This window comes from Oncorhynchus gorbuscha, linkage group LG01 (assembly GCF_021184085.1).
Source record: "Oncorhynchus gorbuscha isolate QuinsamMale2020 ecotype Even-year linkage group LG01, OgorEven_v1.0, whole genome shotgun sequence".
NCBI classification, from domain to species: Eukaryota; Metazoa; Chordata; class Actinopteri; order Salmoniformes; family Salmonidae; genus Oncorhynchus; species Oncorhynchus gorbuscha.
In genome coordinates, this window is record NC_060173.1 from 117630222 (window position 1) to 117649316 (window position 19095).

General features: G+C 41.2%; 1 protein-coding gene across 3 annotated transcripts in view; it reads left to right on the forward strand.

The window, feature by feature from the left end:
- The first annotated feature begins 506 nt into the window (after positions 1 to 506).
- The window catches only part of fer1l6 (fer-1 like family member 6), an 82730-nt gene continuing 64141 nt past the window's right edge, over positions 507 to 19095 (forward strand). For 2 of the 3 annotated variants that reach the window (XM_046345868.1, XM_046346033.1), the window contains exons 1-8: positions 2511 to 2699; positions 8510 to 8601; positions 9604 to 9724; positions 12658 to 12712; positions 13523 to 13654; positions 15964 to 16026; positions 16153 to 16231; positions 16444 to 16600. In XM_046345868.1, the coding sequence (XP_046201824.1) occupies positions 2653 to 2699; positions 8510 to 8601; positions 9604 to 9724; positions 12658 to 12712; positions 13523 to 13654; positions 15964 to 16026; positions 16153 to 16231; positions 16444 to 16600 (746 nt within the window). In that variant the 5' untranslated portion in view covers positions 2511 to 2652. Of the gene's footprint in view, positions 717 to 2510; positions 2700 to 8509; positions 8602 to 9603; positions 9725 to 12657; positions 12713 to 13522; positions 13655 to 15963; positions 16027 to 16152; positions 16232 to 16443; positions 16601 to 19095 lie in introns of those variants that run through there. The other variant, XM_046345949.1, reaches the window with a different exon arrangement.

A 19095-nucleotide genomic window follows, 5' to 3' on the forward strand; every position in this document is an offset into this window, starting at 1 on the left:
ATTTTGGATGTTCCATGTTGTGTTTTATATTTGTGTTTTCAATATATTTATTAAAATACTACAGACAATAAAGCTACATCTGATCACGTTACCAAAAGCAACCTCTCTGGCCCTCGTGTTAAGATGTCAGATATTCATTGAATAACACCTTTGTGTGCACTATGCAGATGGAGACTGTCAGGTCAGCATGTGAGTCGAGCTCTGTTTACCAAGGAGGTGTGTTCACTGCCAGTTTCTGGATCCTGTTCGCCACATTGTGTAAACATCTTCAGGTCAACTGCTGCCAATTGATATTCTATTGATATATAAAACACATACTGTAAGGCTGGTGATAGTTTCACAATGTCTTCTTGTAAACAACCAGATAGGAATACATTTACTGTAACTGCAAATTACACTTCGGGGGGGGGGGGTTGTTTTAAACAATTGGGAGTTTGAAAGTAAAGCTGTTCCCAGTGATAAAACCAGATCAGATTATGAAATTATTCATGGGCAAACAATCATAAAGTCTGGGTCACCTCAAGCTACAGTCTGTCTGTTTTCTGTTCTCAGGAAAGAGCATGGCCCCAGCCAATAAAACTCCAGCTACGAGTCGGTCTAGACTCTGTTCTTCTAGCTCATATCGCCTCGTCTAACAACGATGTCCGTGGGCTTTAACGGTCCAATTCCCGACTGAGAGAGAAACTGCAACCCGATCCAATGGAGGCCAAAGCCAAGTAAGTTGTTTGTTTTCACCTTCTTCCAACAAACGTACAACGTACAGTACATGTATGTGTCAATATGAGGCATAGGTGTACAAGTGTCTGTGGAACGGCTTCCCGGACACAGATTACATGCTTAGACTTGACCTGGATAAAAAAAGAATGTATGCTCAATGGAGAATCACTATTTAAATGTGCTTTTTTTTTAGCGCAGGTTTAATCTGGACGCGGGAAACCGGCCCTCTATAGACAATCCTATGTACATTTTGAAAATATTTACTGAATCTGATTATTTTGTCTACGTGTCAAGATCATTGTTCGATAAATAGTTTATTTCCAATAAAGAAACTGAATAGAGAAACTCAATAGAGGAACTCAATAGAGGAACTTGATAGAGAGACTCAACATTTACATTACATTTAAGTCATTTAGCAGACGCTCTTATCCAGAGCGACTTACAAATTGGTGCATTCACCTTATGACATCCAGTGGAATAGTCACTTTACAATAGTGCATCTAAATCTTAAAGGGGCAGGGGGGGGAAATACTTATCCTATCCTAGGTATTCCTTAAAGAGGTGGGGTTTCAGGTGTCTCCGGAAGGTGGTGATTGACTCCGCTGTCCTGGCGTCGTGAGGGAGTTTGTTCCACCATTGGGGGGCCAGAGCAGCGAACAGCTTTGACTGGGCTGAGCGGGAGCTGTACTTCCTCAGTGGTAGGGAGGCGAGCAGGCCAGAGGTGGATGAACGCAGTGCCCTTGTTTGGGTGTAGGGCCTGATCAGAGCCTGGAGGTACTGAGGTGCCGTTCCCCTCACAGCTCCGTAGGCAAGCACCATGGTCTTGTAGCGGAGAAACTCAATAGAGAGACTCAATAGAGAAACTCAATAGAGAGACTCAATAGAGAAACTCAATAGAGAAACTCAATAGAGAGACTCAATAGAGAAACTCAATAGATACTCAATAGAGAAACTCAATAGATACTCAATAGAGAGACTCAATAGATACTCAATAGAGAGACTCAATAGAGAGACTCAATAGATACTCAATAGAGAGACTCAATAGAGAAACTCAATAGAGAAACTCAGTAGAGAAACTCAATAGAGAAACTCAATAGAGAAACTCAGTAGAGAAACTCAATAGAGAAACTCAATAGAGAGACTCAATAGAGAAACTCAATAGAGAAACTCAATAGAGAGACTCAACAGAGAAACTCAATAGAGAGACTCAACAGAGAAACTCAATAGAGAGACTCACTAGAGAGACTCAATAGAGAGACTCAATAGAGAAACTCACTAGAGAGACTCAATAGAGAAACTCAATAGATACTCAATAGAGAGACTCAATAGAGAAACTCAATAGAGAAACTCAGTAGAGAAACTCAATAGAGAAACTCAATAGAGAAACTCAGTAGAGAAACTCAATAGAGAAACTCAATAGAGAGACTCAATAGAGAGACTCAATAGAGAGACTCAATAGAGAAACTCAACAGAGAGACTCAATAGAGAGACTCAACAGAGAAACTCAATAGAGAGACTCAACAGAGAAACTCAATAGAGAGACTCACTAGAGAGACTCAATAGAGAGACTCAATAGAGAGACTCAATAGAGAGACTCAATAGAGAGACTCAACAGAGAGTCTCAGTCATTTACTCTATGTGAACTAGGGAGAGAGGGGCTCAAGTAGGAAAATATCAATATGCAGGTTAATATCAATAAGCAGGATAATTATGCAGGAAGGAAATTCAAACCACTGAAAGTCAAACAAGGGAGGAACTGGAAGGTGTATTGTGAGACAGAGAGCAGTCAAACACTTTTGTTCAGACAGTGTATCAGAGAGTACTATTTTTAATACAACGTAGTGTTATTGGAAGCATTAGGATAGGAATCGGGATAGTGTGTTAATATCTCAGTTATTAGCTGTCAGGGACTCCTGGGCACATTGTCCTGTCAAAATGGACAAGGATCCATCAGGTCACAGTGGCAGTCCAGCCACACACAGGTAAGATCTTACAAACAACAACTTTCAACCTCTGCAAATTGCTATGTTAGTTCGAACAGTGTTTCTCAAATCCCGTTATGGTGTACCCCTAGGGATGTATAGGTTTATTCTAGCCCAGTATGGGGGTACCCCCAGGGATGTACAGGTTTATTCTAGCCCAGTATGGGGTACCCCTAGGGATGTATAGGTTTATTCTAGCCCAGTATGGGGTACCCCTAGGGATGTATAGGTTTATTCTAGCCCAGTATGGGGTACCCCTAGGGATGTATAGGTTTATTCTAGCCCAGTATGGGGTACCCCTAGGGATGTATAGGTTTATTCTAGCCCAGTATGGGGTACCCCTAGGGATGTATAGGTTTATTCTAGCCCAGTATGGGGTACCCCCAGGGATGTATAGGTTTATTCTAGCCCAGTATGGGGTACCCCCAGGGATGTACAGGTTTATTCTAGCCCAGTATGGGGTACCCCCAGGGATGTATAGGTTTATTCTAGCCCAGTATGGGGTACCCCCAGGGATGTACAGGTTTATTCTAGCCCAGTATGGGGTACCCCCAGGGATGTACAGGTTTATTCTATTCCAGTATGGGGTACCCCCAGGGATGTACAGGTTTATTCCAGCCCAGTATGGGGTACCCCCAGGGATGTACAGGTTTATTCCAGCCCAGTATGGGGTACCCCCAGGGATGTACAGGTTTATTCCAGCCCAGTATGGGGTACCCCCAGGGATGTACAGGTTTATTCCAGCCCAGTATGGGGTACCCCCAGGGATGTACAGGTTTATTCTAGCCCAGTATGGGGTACCCCCAGGGATGTACAGGTTTATTCTAGGCCAGTATGGGGTACCCCCAGGGATGTACAGGTTTATTCTAGCCCAGTATGGGGTACCCCCAGGGATGTACAGGTTTATTCTAGCCCAGTATGGGGTACCCCCAGGGATGTACAGGTTTATTCCAGCCCAGTATGGGGTATTCCCCCCAGGGATGTACAGGTTTATTCCAGCCCAGTATGGGGTACCCCCAGGATGTACAGCTTTATTCTAGCCCAGTATGGGGTACCCCCAGGGATGTCAGAGAAAGCCTGCAGGTTTATTTCCATCCCAGCACTAGCATCATTTTGAGGTTAAAGCCCTGAAATCCTTAGATCAGAGAAAGCCTGCAGGTCCAATTCTCATCATCAAGCCCTTGATTAGGTCCTGAACCAGGTGGTACATAAAGCCCTATTTAGAAAGATCAGGATCATTCTCAGTGCAGGTGGTACATAAAGCCCTGAAATCCTTAGATCAGAGAAAGCCTGCAGGTCCTGATCATTCTCAGTGCAGGTGGTACATAAAGCCCTGAAATCCTTAGATCAGAGAAAGCCTGCAGGTCCTGATCATTCTCAGTGCAGGTGGTACATAAAGCCCTGAAATCCTTAGATCAGAGAAAGCCTGCAGGTCCTGATCATTCTCAGTGCAGGTGGTACATAAAGCCCTGAAATCCTTAGATCAGAGAAAGCCTGCAGGTCCTGATCATTCTCAGTGCAGGTGGTACATAAAGCCCTGATATCCTTAGATCAGAGAAAGCCTGCAGGTCCTGATCATCTGGATCCCTGCTTTTTAAATCTGGCAGCTGATTTCATAGCTGAATGTAACAACTGTTGGTTTGAAGAAGGTGAGGACCAAAGTGTTTGTCATTTATTAAATAGAACCGAACACTAAATACAACTGAAACAGCTCCACTAGGTGCAAAACACACTAAACAGAAAATAACTACCCGCAAACACAGGTGGGAACAGGCTACCTAAGTGTGGTTCTCAATCAGAGACAACGATAGACAGCTGTCTCTGATTGGGAAACATACCAGGCCAAACACATAGAAATACAAAACATAGAATGCCCACCCCAACTCACGCCCTGATCAAACCAAAATAGAGACGTAAAAAAGGAACTAAGGGCAGGACTTGACACTGAACCACTTACATCTCTGTTCAATCTAGCCCTGGAATGTAATGAAATTCCAAAGATCTGGAAATCAGCATTTGTCCTACCACTTTTGAAAGGGGGAGATCCAACTCTTTTAAATAATTATAGGCCAATCTCAGAGCTGTCACCCCTGGTGAAAATACTTGAAACCCTTGTAAGTGAACAGCTAAAAGAGTTATTTGCTAACTATTTTATCAATGTACCAATCAGGCTTCAGGAAGAAGCATAGCACAATTACCACAGCCATTAAGGTTTTAAACAATATCACTGAAGCCATTGACAAAAAAACACCACTGTGTCTCAGTTTTTCTTGATCTCTCTAAGGCTTTTGATACAGTTGATCATGCTATACTAAGGCAGGGATTGCCGAGTGTAGGTCTTTCCGAGAATGAAGTTGCATGGTTTGCTAACTGTCTGATAGAACTCAGTGCACTCAATTTGATGGGCTTATGTCTGTTAAATTGTCTGTCTTGAATGGTGTGCCCCAAGGCACTGTACTTGGTCCTCTCTGATTTAGACAAAAATGTCCAAAATGCACAACTTCATTTTTATGTTGATGATACTGTTATTTACTGTTGTGCCTCGTCTCTTACAAAAGCTTTCCAGAACATGCAAACTGCTTTTTATACTGTTCAACATACCTTATCCTCAATATTGACAAAACTAAACTAATGGTGTTTTCTAATCCAAGAAATAGACCTCTGAACCTTTCGCCTATTACTACCTGTCAGGGCAAGGAGATTGAGGTTGTAACCTCATATAAATATCTTGGAATTTTAATTGATGACAGACTCTCTTTTAAATTGCATATTCAACAACTTACAAAATAATTGAAGCTGAAATTGGGATTTTATTTTAGGAATAAGGCCTGTTTTTCTTTTGAAGCCAGAAGGAGGCTAGTATCAGCTACATTTATGCCTTTACTAGACTATGGGGATATTTTATATATGAATGCTTCCGCTCAGTGTTTGAGAACAATTGACACCCTTTACCATGGCACTTTGAGATTTATTTTAACCTGCAAAACCCTTACGCACCACTGCACTTTGTATACCAGGGTTGGCTGGACTTCTCTAGTCACTCATAGGCTCAGTCACTGGTATACTTTTATTTACAAAGCCATTTTGGGTTTACTACCTTTTTATTTGTGCATTTGTATTGTTCAGAAATGTGGTGGGTACTCTCTTCGTTCGCTGGACTTTATCCTGCTAACTGTTCCAAATGTCCCAACTGAATTTGGTAAAAGGGATTTTATGTACTCTGCGCCATCGTCTTGGAACACCTTGTAAAATACTTTTAAACTGGAAGAACTTGTCCCAATTGGTGTTTTTAATTGGTGATTCTCTGACCTGTCAATGTTTCTAATTTGCTGTTTTACACTCTTGTGAATTCAATGTTTTTTCCTAGATTACTTGTAATTTTTCATGTTGTCTGTCTGTAATCTTTTTGTAATGACTTAGTGCTGCCTATCTTGGCCAGGGCGCTCTTGAAAAAGAGACTTTAATCTCAATGAGCCCTTCTTGGTTAAATAAAGGTTAAATAAATCCAATTAATCAAATTTAGCTGAGTACAAAATGTTGAGAATCACAGGATTTACAAACATATCAGGTCTTCCTGCTTTATTCCATCCTGTGAATTAGCCTTGTCTCCATGTAGTCAGGTGACATCCTGTGAATTAGCCTTGTCTCCATGTATTCAGGTGACATCCTGTGAATTAGCCTTGTCTCCATGTATTCAGGTGACATCCTGTGAATTAGCCTTGTCTCCATGTAGTCAGGTGACATCCTGTGAATTAGCCTTGTCTCCATGTAGTCAGGTGACATCCTGTGAATTAGCCTTGTCTCCATGTAGTCAGGTGACATCCTCTGTGAATTAGCCTTGTCTCCATGTAGTCAGGTGACATCCTGTGAATTAACCTTGTCTCCATGTAGTCAGGTGACATCCTGTGAATTAGCCTTGTCTCCATGTAGTCAGGTGACATCCTGTGAATTAGCCTTGTCTCCATGTAGTCAGGTGACATCCTCTGTGTATGTGTGTTGGTATGTATTATGTGTGATTAAGGTGTACTACTGTTCATGAGTGAGAGTGGGAAGGGTTCTAATGTCTAATGATCTTTACAGGAAGGAGAAGGGTTCTAATGTCTAATGATCTTTACAGGAAGGGGAAGGGTTCTAATGTCTAATGTTCTTTACAGGAAGGGGAAGGGTTCTAATGTCTAATGTTCTTTACAGGAAGGGGAAGGGTTCTCAGTTCTAATGATCTTTACAGGAAGGGGAAGGGTTCTCAGTTCTAATGATCTTTACAGGAAGGGGAAGGGTTCTCAGGTCTAATGTTCTTTACAGGAAGGGGAAGGTGTCTGGTCTAATGATATTTACAGGAAGGGGAAGGGTTCTAATGTCTAATGTGGTCTACAGGAAGTGTAAGGGGTCTCATGTCTAATGTTCTTTACAGGAAGGGGAAGGGTTCTAATGTCTAATGTGGTCTACAGGAAGTGTAAGGGGTCTCATGTCTAATGTTGTCTACAGGAAGTGTAAGGGGTCTCATGTCTAATGTTCTTTACAGGAAGGGGAAGGGTTCTAATGTCTAATGTTCTTTACAGGAAGGGGAAGGGTTCTAATGTCTAATGATCTTTACAGGAAGGGGAAGGGTTCTAATGTCTAATGATCTTTACAGGAAGGGAAGGGTTCTAATGTCTAATGTTCTTTACAGGAAGGGGAAGGGTTCTAATGTCTAATGATCTTTACAGGAAGGGGAAGGGTTCTAATGTCTAATGTTCTTTACAGGAAGGGGAAGGGTTCTAATGTCTAATGATCTTTACAGGAAGGGGAAGGGTTCTAATGTCTAATGTTCTTTACAGGAAGGGGAAGGGTTCTAATGTCTAATGTTCTTTACAGGAAGGGGAAGGGTTCTAATATCTAATGATCTTTACAGGAAGGGGAAGGGTTCTCAGGTCAAATGATCTTTACAGGAAGGGGAAGGGGTCTCAGGTCAAATGATCTTTACAGGAAGGGGAAGGTGTCTGGTCTAATGATCTTTACAGGAAGGGGAAGGGTTCTAATGTCTAATGTGGTCTACAGGAAGGGGAAGGGTTCTAATGTCTAATGATCTTTACAGGAAGGGGAAGGGTTCTAATGTCTAATGTTCTTTACAGGAAGGGGAAGGGTTCTAATGTCTAATGATCTTTACAGGAAGGGGAAGGGTTCTAATGTCTAATGTTCTTTACAGGAAGGGGAAGGGTTCTAATGTCTAATGTTCTTTACAGGAAGGGGAAGGGTTCTAATATCTAATGATCTTTACAGGAAGGGGAAGGTGTCTGGTCTAATGATCTTTACAGGAAGGGGAAGGGTTCTCAGGTCAAATGATCTTTACAGGAAGGGGAAGGTGTCTCAGGTCTAATGATCTTTACAGGAAGGGGAAGGTGTCTGGTCTAATGATCTTTACAGGAAGGGGAAGGGTTCTCAGGTCAAATGATCTTTACAGGAAGGGGAAGGTGTCTCAGGTCAAATGATCTTTACAGGAAGGGGAAGGGTTCTCAGGTCTAATGTTCTTTACAGGAAGGGGAAGGGTTCTAATGTCTAATGTGGTCTACAGGAAGTGTAAGGGGTCTCATGTCTAATGTTGTCTACAGGAAGTGTAAGGGGTATCATGTCTAATGTTCTTTACAGGAAGGGGAAGGGTTCTAATGTCTAATGTGGTCTACAGGAAGTGTAAGGGGTCTCATGTCTAATGTTGTCTACAGGAAGTGTAAGGGGTCTCATGTCTAATGTTCTTTACAGGAAGGGGAAGGGTTCTCAGGTCTAATGTTCTTTACAGGAAGTGTAAGGGGTCTCATGTCTAATGTTGTCTACAGGAAGGGGAAGGGGATGTTCGGGCTGAAAGTGAAGAAGAAGAAGAAGACAGTCACCACATCTGATCTCGTCTTGGCCAATAAAGCAGCTCTAGGTACGGCCTTGAAAACAAACACTCTGTTGTAAACAGTAAGAGCAGATTGTGATTGGAGATATCTGCATACCAAATGGCTCACTATTCCCTATGTAGTGCACTAGTGTCGACCAGGGCCCATAGGGTAGTGCACTAGTTTAGACCGGGGCCCATAGGGTAGTGCACTAGTTTCGACCGGGACCCATAGGGTAGTGCACTAGTGTCGACCGTGGCCCATAGGCTAGTGCACTACTGTCGACCGGGGCCTGTTGGGGTAGTGCACTAGTTTCGACCGGGGCCCATTGGAGTAGTGCACTAGTTTCGACCAGGGCCCATAGGGTAGTGCACTAGTTTCGACCGGGGCCCGTTGGGGTAGTGCACTAGTTTCGACCGGGGCCCGTTGGGGTAGTGCACTAGTTTCGACCGGGGCCCATTGGAGTAGTGCACTAGTTTCGACCGGGGCCCATTGGAGTAGTGCACTAGTTTCGACCGGGGCCCATTGGGGTAGTGCACTAGTTTCGACCGGGGCCCATTGGGGTAGTGCACTAGTTTCAACCACACAGTCAGCTCCAGCTGATCAAATAGTCACATCTGCGTACCAAATGGCTCACTATTCCCTATGTAGTGCACTAGTTTCGACCACACAGTCAGCTCCAGCTGATCAAACAGTCGTGTGCTTCTGTATTCATGGAGTATTTGCTGTAGGATTTGCTGTATGTCCTGTAGGATTAGGATTTGCTGTATGTCCTGTAGGATTAAGGATACACATGTGATCATGTACCCTCCTGATATTTAAAACATCATGGGTCACTTACTTTTAAACATGCAGTGCCAGTTTACCAGATACAGATCAAGCTCAGTCTAGTTATTTCAGATTGAACAGGTATGGCCAGAGAATGATGGACCTCCCCCCTCTGATTCTGCTTCCTCTCTATGTTTCGTCCTACTAGGGAATGTTTCCTTGCCAACGTTCTTTAGTCTTGATCAAAAATTGCTTGATTGATTTGTGTCGTGCCCTGACAGATGGTACAGAGCCAGAGGGTAATGCTGAGGTCACTGGTCTGTTAGAAGGACAGTACCCCGACGATGGTCAGCCTGGCCCTTCGGGAACCATACCTGTCAGACAGCTACCCCAGACCAAGAGGTACATCACAACATGTTTTTAATGAATTGTGTTGTGTTGTGTTGTGTTGTGTTGTGTTGTGTTGTGTTGTGTTGTATTGTATTGTGTTGTGTAGTGGTGTGTTGTGTTGTGTTGTGTAGTGTTGTGTAGTGTTGTGTTGTGTTGTATTGTGTGTTGTATTGTATTGTATTGTGTGTTGCATTGTATTGTATTGTATTGTATTGTGTTGTGTAGTGTTGTGTTGTGTTGTGTTGTGTTGTGTTGTGTTGTGTTGTGTTGTGTATTGTGTTGTGTTGTGTTGTGTTGTGTTGTTGTTGTGTTGTGTTGTATTGTGTGTTTGTGTATTGTATTGTGTGTTGCATTTTGTTGTGTTGTAATGTGTTGTATTGTATTGCAATTGTAGTGTTGTGTTGTGTTGTGTTGTGTTGTATTGTTGTGTTGTGTTGTATTGTATTAGTGTTGTGTTGTGTTGTGTTGTGTTGTGTTGTGTTGTGTGTGTTGTGTTGTGTTGTGTAGTGTTGTGTAGTGTTGTGTTGTATTGTGTGTTGTATTGTATTGTATTGTGTGTTGCATTTTATTGTGTTGTAATGTGTTGTATTGTATTGCAATGTGTTGTGTTGCATTGTATTGTGTTGTATTGTGTTGTATTGTATTGTGTAGTGTTGTGTTGTGTTGTGTTCTGTAATATTGTGTTGTGTTGTATTGTGTGTTGTATTGTGTAGTGTTGTGTTGTGTTGTGTAGTGTTGTGTAGTGTTGTGTTGTGTTGTATTGTGTGTTGTATTGTATTGTGTGTTGCATTGTATTGTGTTGTATTGTATTGCAATGTGTTGTATTGTGTAGTGTTGTGTTGTGTTGTGTTCTGTAATATTGTGTTGTGTTGTATTGTGTGTTGTATTGTGTTGTATTGCAATGTGTTGTATTGTGTTGTATTGTGTTGTATTGCAATGTGTTGTATTGTGTGTTGTATTGTGTTGTGCTGTGTTGTGTGTTGTGTTGTGTAGTGTTGTATTGTGTTGTGTAGTGTTGTGTAGTGTTGTGTTGTATTGTGTGTTGTATTGTATTGTATTGCAATGTGTTGTATTGTGTTGTATTGTGTGTTGTATTGTGTTGTGCTGTGTTGTGTGTTGTGTTGTGTAGTGTTGTATTGTGTTGTGTAGTGTTGTGTTGTGTTGTATTGTGTGTTGTATTGTATTGTATTGTGTGTTGCATTGTATTGTGTTGTATTGTGTTGTATTGTATTGCAATGTGTTGTGTTGTGTTGTGTTGCAATGTGTTGTGTTGCAATGTGTTGTATTGTATTGTATTGTGTTGTATTGTATTGCAATGTGTTGTATTGTATTGTGTTGTATTGTATTGCAATGTGTTGTATTGTATTGTATTGTGTTGTATTGTATTGCAATGTGTTGTATTGTGTTGTGTTGTGTTGATGTCCCCCTTCAGTCTTTTCCTGGTTAAATAAATGTTAAATAAATACATTAAAGTTACATAAATATTTTAGGCTCTAAGGAGGCGCAAGTGTCAAAGAAACGTTTCTTTTTGCAATTTTGTCGTGTAAAAACTGTCGCACTGGCATTTTCCACCCCTTACGCCAGAGTTGGTTATTTACCTGTCTAACATCAGCTCACTTGCACTGAGGCGAGAAATATTTAAGGTGTGTCCTTAAAAACATACGCCAAAATGCCAATTTCAGTCGGGCAACTAGTGATATCCAAGACGGACCAAAAGCTGCTCTTAGCGGTAACGCAATTGGTTATGGCATTGATTTTGTTAGCGGAGGTGCAAACAGGTGCCTTATCCGGTACATTACAATGTTTTATTTAATATCACGAGCAGCCACAAACAGTCAACAGACTTGACCCTTTTTATTCATAGTGGACATTAACAGCGATGGGTCTGGAAATGTGAATGCAATGACCATAGCAGGGATCATCATCTAGATTCAGACAATTGTTTCTCGAGCGGATGGTCAGGGGACCGGAACATAATTACAAATTGGCCGCAAGAAGCCCAAACCGATTTGACATAATCATTTCAAACCTTGCTTACGTTTGTGTTCATCACATATAGCTCTATTTATTATACGTGGGAATAGTTTGGGACAGATTTGCTAAATTTAAAATAACTTGGATTTGCTGGTGCTTTTACAGTCTTTTATGTATGAAAAAATGTATAATAATAATATACTGTGGGGAGAACAAGTATTTGATACACTGCCGATTTTTCCTACTTACAAAAGCATGTAGAGGTCTGTCATTTTTATCATAGGTACACTTCAACCGTGAGAGATGGAATCTAAAACAAAAATCCATAAAATCACATTGTATGATTTTTATGTAATTAATTAGCATTTTATTGCATGACATGAGTATTTGATCACCTACCAACCAGTAAGAATTCCGGGGGGGGGAGTACTTTTTATGTCTATTTACATAACTGCAGGACTAAAATATCAGCATGTTACTCTTCTAATTTTGTCTCTCTTTACGTTGATTCTTCGCTGGAGATATTTTCAAACATTTGTGAAGCCTTTTAACCAATCAGGTTACCGAAAATTACTAATCTTTCTAATCTGTCTAAAGAGGATATCGCGATGTATGGGCGAGCTAACGAAAAGCCCTCCCAGGAAAACAAGCTTCTGAGGGCTATTTGATTCAACATGGAGAGTTTTAACATGAGAACAAGAACGACATTCATGGAATGTGTAGTTGACGGAGTTTGGTAAAATAATACAAATCAATCATTTGTATACAGTATAGCCGTTTATTTATTTATTAATTAATTATTTTTATTTATTTCTGATGTATTTGTACATTTTGTGAAAGTATCGAAGATATATTTGCAAAATATCCCAAAATCTGAAAATTGACCGATCAAAATGTTTGCCTGTGGTGCCAGGCCTCGTATAACTTATGCTGTATAACTATAATAATGTCAATTTAATAACTCCACACAGGTCTAAACTAAGACCAAAGATTCTGGACAGTGAGAAAAAGCCAGAGAGTTTCCAGGTAGGTTGACTGATTCATATTGTATCTGTTACTCCTGTGTTGAGGGAATAGTCCTGATTGGTTTATATTGTATCTGTTACTCCTGTGTTGAGGGAATAGTCCTGATTGGTTTATATTGTATCTGTTACTCCTTTGTTGAGGGAATAGCCCTGATTGGTTTATATTGTATCTGTTACTCCTGTGTTGAGGGAATAGTCCTGATTGGTTTATATTGTATCTGTTACTCCTGTGTTGAGGGAATAGCCCTGATTGGTTTATATTGTATCTGTTACTCCTGTGTTGAGGGAATAGCCCTGATTGGTTTATATTGTATCTGTTACTCCTGTGTTGAGGGAATAGTCCTGATTGGTTTATATTGTATCTGTTACTCCTGTGTTGAGGGAATAGTCCTGATTGGTTTATATTGGTTTATATTGAGGGAATATCTGATTGTTTATATTTATCTCCTGTGTTGAGGGAATAGTCCTGATTGGTTTATATTGTATCTGTTACTCCTGTGTTGAGGGAATAGTCCTGATTGGTTTATATTGTATCTGTTACTCCTGTGTTGAGGGAATAGTCACTGGATGTTTGGGACACATTGCCATGTAACTTCCAAAACTTCTGTCGTCATATGACGAAATCTGTGTAATCTGTATATTCTTAACTGTACATGTCCTCTCCTATCATGTGTAATTTGTACTGTATCCATAAGGTATATGCTGATAGTATATTATGTGTAGATTCCTCTGTCTATATTCTGTCTGTCCATTTCTGAGCAAAACCATTTAACTTGGCGAATAAAGGTGACTTTGATGATCTTCCCTCCAGATTGCCATCAACATCACCGAGGCCAAACAGCTGGTGGGGGAGAATATTGACCCTAGTGTAATCATGGAGATCGGAGACGAGAAGAAACAGACCACTGTCAAAGAGGGCACCAACGCCCCTTTCATCAATGAGGTGAACCTTCTCCTCTGAGCCTGGTTCCTCTCTAGGTTTCTTCCTAGGATCCTGCCCTCTAGGGAGTCTATATCCTCTGAGCCTGGTTCCTCTCTAGGTTTCTTCCTAGGATCCTGCCCTCTAGGGAGTCTTTCCCCTCTGAGCCTGGTTCCTCTCTATGTTTCTTCCTAGGATCCTGCCCTCTAGGGAGTCTATATCCTCTGAGCCTGGTTCCTCTCTAGGTTTCTTCCTAGGATCCTGCCCTCTAGGGAGTCTTTCCCATCTGAGCCTGGTTCCTCTCTATGTTTCTTCCTAGGATCCTGCCCTCTAGGGAGTCTTTCCCCTCTGAGCCTGGTTCCTCTCTAGGTTTCTTCCTAGGATCTTGCCCTCTAGGGAGTCTTTCCCCCCTGAGCCTGGTTCCTCTCTAGGTTTCTTCCTAGGATCTTGCCCTCTAGGGAGTCTTTCCCCCCTGAGCCTGGTTCCTCTCTAGGTTTCTTCCTAGGATCTTGGCCTCTAGGGAGTCTTTCCCGTCTGAGCCTGGTTCCTCTCTAGGTTTCTTCCTAGGATCTTGCCCTCTAGGGAGTCTTGAGCCTGGTTCCTCTCTAGGTTTCTTCCCAGCATCCTGCCCTCTAGGGAGTTGTTCCGAGCCACTGTGCTAATGCTTCTGTATTGCTTGCTGTTTGGGGTTGTACGATGGGTATCTCTATCTGTAAAGCATTACACTGTAACAAGTATTGTAGTTAACTGTAATAACTCATAGTAACACTGTAATAACAACATGTAACTTTTGGTAATTGCACTCTGTAATCACAGAGGTATATTAACAAATGCTTGTTACCGTGCTTGTTTACTAATGGACAAGTTTCTACTAAATTCACCAATTTAGTGTTTAGTTTCTTCTCAGCTGATTCAGTAATAATGGTCAGAATGTTGTAGTCTCTGGTTGGACAGATGCACTGGGTGTCTGAGATTACAACGGTTGGAGGCTCAAAAGGCTCTAATTACCTACCGGCAGTTGAAAGCACTCTTCAAAATCTGCACTCAATGTTTTTGCTGGCACTTGCACCTAAAAAAAAATATTAAAAAAGGGGTTAAATTGATTCTATACAAATGACTTACTACTCGTTACCAAGTGAAGATACCTACAAAACATAAGATGAGCTTCTACTTTTGTCAACTTTATTGCAACATGTAAAAAAAAATACCTTACATTTCTGACAAAATAATAAGGATTTTTATTGTTAGATTAACGATTTAATGAATTAGATTAAACAAACCCTACTCAATAACTTCAAAATCACTAATCTAGTGGTGACTCATATCCGTAGCCTATAGTAAGAGTAGCCTATAGTAAGAGTAGCCTATAGTAAGAGTAGCCTATAGTAAGAGTAGCCTATAGTAAGAGTAGCCTATAGTAAGAGTAGCCTATAGAGCTGGGATTGTCTTTCTTTATTCCCGTTTTTTACCATTAAATAATAACAATATAAAAACCGCAAAACTCTGACTCTGTCTTCGCCTGTTTCTTCTTTCTTGTTACTGAACATTTTCCCATCCCGGAGTCTGAGATCTTGTTGTGAATCTGTGGTTGCCCCTAGTTATCATCGCCATGACAACTAGTTAAGGCACATAGCTAGCGAGGCCTTGCTAGCTACCAGTTGTTGCGTTATCCATTTAGCAATAATACTGATTGTTTTAATACTAATACACTTAATAACTAATAACTGTTGTTTAATAAAGCACTACCGGGAAAACAAGGTTCAGGGATTACCATCAAGTCCAGCTAACGTTAGCTAGCGTGCAGCGACCGTAGCATATTCTGTCAGCTTTAGCTAGCTAGCCAAGGTTTAGAAAAATAGGATGCAATCGGAAACTTTAACATTTGTAACAAGCATGGTGGTAAAAATGTGTTACCCCTATAATTGCAGACTGTAACACCTGTAACACCCCTGTAATTACAGACTGCAACACCTGTAACACCCCTGTAATTACAGACTGTAACACCTGTAACACCCCTGTAATTACAGACTGTAACACCTGTAACACCCCTGTAATTACAGACTGTAACACCCCTGTAATTGCAGACTGCAATACCTGTAACACCCCTGTAATTACAGACAGCAATTACCACCAATTCCATGTTGTTATTACAATGTAACTATGAATTATTACAATGTCTGTTACACTGTAATTACATATGTAATTACACTGTAACAAAGACCCTTAAAAATGAAGTGTTGCCAGATGGTTGGTATTGGAATGAGACTAATAATCATTGTCTTTCCTTGTTGCTCAAAGATTTGTAACAATCTTATTTCTGTTTTTTGAAACAGTACTTTGTGTTTGATTATTACGGTCATCAAGAGAGCTTTTTTGACAAAGTCATCAAACTATCAGTAAGCAAATACATCCATCTCATCCATAAAGATATTCAACCATATTTTTCAAGAGTCGTGTAAAAACCAACAACAAAAAAACAAAAAAAAACTCTTGAATATTTAGTTTGTCTGTTTCTTCTCCAGGTGATGCATACCAAGATCATGAAAGGCTTCTGTGTGGGCTCCTTCAAGATGGATGTGGGAACGGTCTATAGACAACCTGGTAAGAGAATGACATCCACACCCTATGTCCCCACGTGCTCCCATTGCCCCCACGTTTCAGCCCGGTGCTCCTTCATAACTGACTGGATTGCTGAAAAGCTAACTGAATGCTAATGCTAACGTTCTTGCTGTTTTTCAAATGTGAGTTCTGGTGAGTAAGATGTCCGATTGATTTGTTACAGTAAATAATCAACTTGAACGTCCCCGTCTCAGGTCACCAGTTCACCAATAAGTGGGCGGTGCTGACGGACCCGGCAGACATCAGGACCGGGGTCAAAGGTTACCTGAAGTGCGACATCAGTGTGATGGGGAAGGGAGACGCCATACAGCCCTCTCAGAAGACCAGCGATGCTGAGGAGCAGATAGACAAGTAAGACACATACACACACACACTTCTCTCAGAAGACCAGCGATGCTGAGTAACAGACAAGTAAGACACACTCTTGTTTGACCTGCATGCAGACAAGGTGTGTTTATGCAGTAGCATGCAGACAAGGTGTGTTTAAGCAGTAGCATGCAGACAAGGTGTGTTTAAGCAGTAGCATGCAGACAAGGTGTGTTTAAGCAGTAGCATGCAGACAGGTGTGTTTAAGCAGTAGCATGCAGACAAGGTGTGTTTAAGCAGTAGCATGCAGACAAGGTGTGTTTAAGCAGTAGCATGCAGACAGGTGTGTTTAAGCAGTAGCATGCAGACAGGTGTGTTTAAGCAGTAGCATGCAGACAAGGTGTGTTTAAGCAGTAGCATGCAGACAAGGTGTGTTTAAGCAGTAGCATGCAGACAAGGTGTGTTTAAATAGTGGGTCTATGAGTAATCTCACGCGCCGGCAATATAGCAACAATAATATCATTATGCAGAGACACTCGTTTGGCTGTGTGAGATTAGATTATGATTAATCCTTATCATGGACAAATACAAAGTAAGAGGACAAAATGAACACACCGTTTCACCAGAAGCCTGTTATCATGTAGGAAGGAGGTTTCTCTGGCATGTTGACAAAGCCCTTGGTTGATGTACAACTGTTTTCAGACCTATTGACTTTTTCCACACTTTGTTACGTTACAAACTTATTCTTAAATAGATTAAATAAAAAATAAAAATAAAATCCTCAGCAATCTACAAACAATATCCCATAATGATGAAGTAAAAACAGGTTTTTATTTTTTTTAGCAAATTTATCAAAAATAACAAAATATTTTTTGTTTTTTTATTTTTGATACATTTGCACAATTTACAAATAAAAATAAACTATTTGACAGAAGTATTCAGCCCCATTGGCTATTTGACAGAAGTATTCAGCCCCATTGGCTATTTGACAGAAGTATTCAGCCCCATTGGCTATTTGACAGAAGTATTCAGCCCCATTGGCTATTTGACAGAAGTATTCAGCCCCATTGGCTATTTGACAGAAGTATTCAGCCCCATTGGCTATTTGACAGAAGTATTCAGCCCCATTGGCTATTTGACAGAAGTATTCAATTGGCTATTTGAAAAGTATTCAGCCCCATTGGCTATTTGACAGAAGTATTCAGCCCCATTGGCTATTTGACAGAAGTATTCAGCCCCATTGGCTATTTGACAGAAGTATTCAGCCCCATTGGCTATTTGACAGAAGTATTCAGCCCCATTGGCTATTTGACAGAAGTATTCAGCCCCATTGGCTATTTGACAGAAGTATTCAGCCCCATTGGCTATTTGACAGAAGTATTCAGCCCCATTGGCTATTTGACAGAAGTATTCAGCCCCATTGGCTATTTGACAGAAGTATTCAGCCCCATTGGCTATTTGACAGAAGTATTCAGCCCCATTGGCTATTTGACAGAAGTATTCAGCCCCATTGGCTATTTGACAGAAGTATTCAGCCCCATTGGCTATTTGACAGAAGTATTCAGCCCCATTGGCTATTTGACAGAAGTATTCAGCCCCATTGGCTATTTGACAGAAGTATTCAGCCCCATTGGCTATTTGACAGAAGTATTCAGCCCCATTGGCTATGAGACTCGAAATTGAGCTCAGGTACATCCTGTTTCCATTGATCATCCTTGAGATGTTTCTACAACTTGATTGTAGTCCACCTGTGGTAAATTCCATTGATTGGACATGATTTGGAAAGGCACACACCTGTGTATATAAGGTCCCACAGTTGACAGTGCATGTCAGAGCAAAAACCAAGCCATGAGGTCGAAGAAATTGTCTGTAGAGCTCCAAGGCAGGATTGTGTCGAGGCACAGATCTGGGGAAAGGTACCAAAACATTTCTGCAGCACTGAAGGTCCCCAAGAACACAGCGGCCTTCGTCATTCTTAAATGGAAGAAGTTTGGAACCACCAAGACTCTTCCTAGATCTGGCCACCCGGCCAAAGTGAGCAATCAAAAGACTAGGAGACTAGTCAGGATCAAGGCAGGGATGAAGAGAGCAAAGTACAGAGAGATCCTTGATGAAAACCTGCTCCAGAGCGTTCAGGACCTCAGACTGGGGCAAAGGTTCTCCATCCAACAGGACAACAACCCTAAGCACACAGCCAAGACAATGCAGGACTGGCTTTGGGACAAGTCTCTAAATGTCCTTGATTGGCCCAGTCAGAGCTCAGACTTGAACCCGATCTAACATCTCTGTAGAGACCTGAAAATAGCTGTGCAGCGACGCTCCTCATTAATTGGATCAACTCCCCAAATACAGGTGTGCCAAGCTTGTAGCATCATAACCAAGAAGACTGGTGTCTGTAATCGCTGCCAATGGTGCTTCAACAAATTACTGAGTAAAGGGTCTGAATACTTCTGAATATTTCAGGTTTTAATAAATTAGCAAACATATCTAAAAAACAGTTTTTGCTTTGTCATTATGGGGTATTGTGATGTCATTATGGG